General features: G+C 27.3%; 1 protein-coding gene across 1 annotated transcript; it reads right to left on the bottom strand.

Moving 5' to 3' along the window:
- Positions 1-794, bottom strand: LOC124892671 (the record flags this gene model as incomplete). Its single annotated transcript, XM_047403896.1, is given in 2 exon segments — positions 1-61; positions 639-794. Coding segments are annotated over 2 exon segments (82 nt in total), but the record flags the coding sequence as incomplete, so codon positions are not given.
- Positions 795-2,396: the final 1,602 nt, after the last annotated feature.

The following is a 2,396-nucleotide window of genomic DNA, read 5'->3' as shown; positions in this document are numbered from 1 at the left end:
TTTCAGCAGTCAATTTTGGCTCTACGAAAACCAGAGTAGTGCAGGCACTTAAAGCAAGCGACTGCAACCCAGAAAAGAAAGAAAAAATTCAAAAAACAAGAGAAAACTAGAGTAATTTAGAACAGAAAAGTGATGTAATCCTGATGAAGATAAGTGAAATGGCATTGAGCAGGGAAATAATTGCCAATACAAAAACTTGAGTACGTAGATGCTCAATGTTGGATTCAGAAAATCCATCTTCCTCATCTCTGCCCATTAATGTTAATATATAGTCAAGTAACAGGTTTCTTTTTTTCAGCGGGAATGATACACCACTTTCAGATGCATTTATAACTGCCTAACCTAAAGCACAGTGATACACATATAAAACCCATTTAGTTTAATCAAAAGCAAACTACAGATTCCCCATTACTCATACACTCAACAATCTCTGCTCTCCGTACGTTTCCTAATCATAAGCAAAACCCACAAAAAAAAGAACCCCAAAACCCCAAAAGAACCACTACAAATGAAACTAAAAACTAAAAACCTGAACAAGCATAGCAAATGAAACAACTCACTACACGTGAATCTAGAAAATCAAGCAAAAACCCATTCTTTTACCCATCCAAAAAACCAACAAAATCTAAGCAACTCACCGTCGTCGTTACAATCACCATGACCGTCACCGCCAATTTTTAAGAGAGACACCGTCAATTTTTGAGAGAGACACCACCAATTTCTAAGGTTTACAGAGACGACAGTGAGAATGAGAGAAAGGGTTTAGAGTGAGTGAGAGAAATTAGAAAGTGAGGGCTAAGGTATTTATTTTTTATCTTATAAATATTATTTAAATTAAATATAATTTTCGACTACTTCCGTCAGAAATATTTTTATTATATTTATTAAATTATTAATTTTCTGTATAAAGTCATATATTTCCCACTATGTTGGTCGGAAATATATTTAATAATTTACTTCTTCGATTATTTATATTTCCCACTACATCGGTCGGAAATGTATCGATAATAATTTATTTAAATAAATATTTAATTTCTGTATAAGGGTATGATTATATATTTAGTCATATATTTATTTAGCTATTAGTATTTCCAACTATATTGGTTGAAAATATATAATTAATAATTTATTTATTTTATTATTTATATTTCCGACTAAAGTGGTTGGAAATATATTTAATAATTTACTTCTTCAATTATTTATATTTCCGACTACATCGGTCGGAAATGTATTGGTAATAATTTATTTAAATAAATATTTAATTTCTGTATTAGGGTATGATTATATATTTAGTCATATATTTATTTAGCTATTAGTATTTCCGACTCTATTGGTCGAAAATATATAATTAATAATTTATTTATTTTATTATTTACATTTCCAACTAAAGTGGTCGGAAATAAATTTAATAATTTGCTTATTTGATTATTTATATTTCTGACTACATCGGTCGAAAATGTATTGGTAATAATTTATTTAAATAAATATTGAATTTCTGTATAAGGGTATGATTATATATTTAGTCATGTATTTATTTAGCTATTATTTCTTAGTATAGTGGTCGGAAATATATAACTAATAATTTATTTTATTATTTATATTTCCGACTATAGTGGTTGGAAATATATTTAATAATTTACTTATTTGATTCTTTATATTTACGACTGCATCGGACGGAAATGTATTGGTAATATTTTATTTAAATAATTATTTAATTTATGTATAAGGGTATGATTATATATTTAGTCATATATTTATTTAGCTTGATTATATATTTAGTCATATATTTATTTAGCTATTAGTATTTCCGATTATAGTGGTCGGAAATATATAATTAATAACTTTTTTATTTTATTATTTACATTTTCGTCTAAAGTGGTCGGAAAATCATTGCTAATAATTTATTTAAATAATTATTTAATTTTTGTATAAGGGTCTAATTATATATTTAATAATATATTTATTATATTATTTATATTTCCGACTACAACAGTTGGAATGTATTTTTTGCGGAATTTACCGCCAAATATTCTGACTATTGTAGTAAGAAATAGTGACGGGGAAATATTTTATAAAATAAAATAATATAAAAGTAAATTTTTCGACTGAAGTAGTCGTAAATTTCCGTCTAAATTTTTTCAGTCAAAAAATTCAGTCGAAAAATAGTGAATTTCTGGTAGTGATCGAGATGTAAAGGTCAAGGATGTTCTCATTAGGGGGAGTTAATTCGCGATGTACTCTTTTTCCCTTACAAAGTTTTGTCCCACTGGGTTTTCCTTGTAAGGTTTTTAATGAAGCAACCGAAATGCGTATTATTAAAGATATGTACTCTTTTTCCTTCACTAGAATTTTTTCCTACTGGGTTTTCTAGTAAGGTTTTAACGAGGCACATTATC

This window comes from Capsicum annuum, unplaced genomic scaffold (genome assembly GCF_002878395.1).
Source record: "Capsicum annuum cultivar UCD-10X-F1 unplaced genomic scaffold, UCD10Xv1.1 ctg49537, whole genome shotgun sequence".
Taxonomy (NCBI): domain Eukaryota; kingdom Viridiplantae; phylum Streptophyta; class Magnoliopsida; order Solanales; family Solanaceae; genus Capsicum; species Capsicum annuum.
Note: the sequence above shows the minus strand (reverse complement) of the source record. Positions and strands in the feature narration are given on the sequence as shown.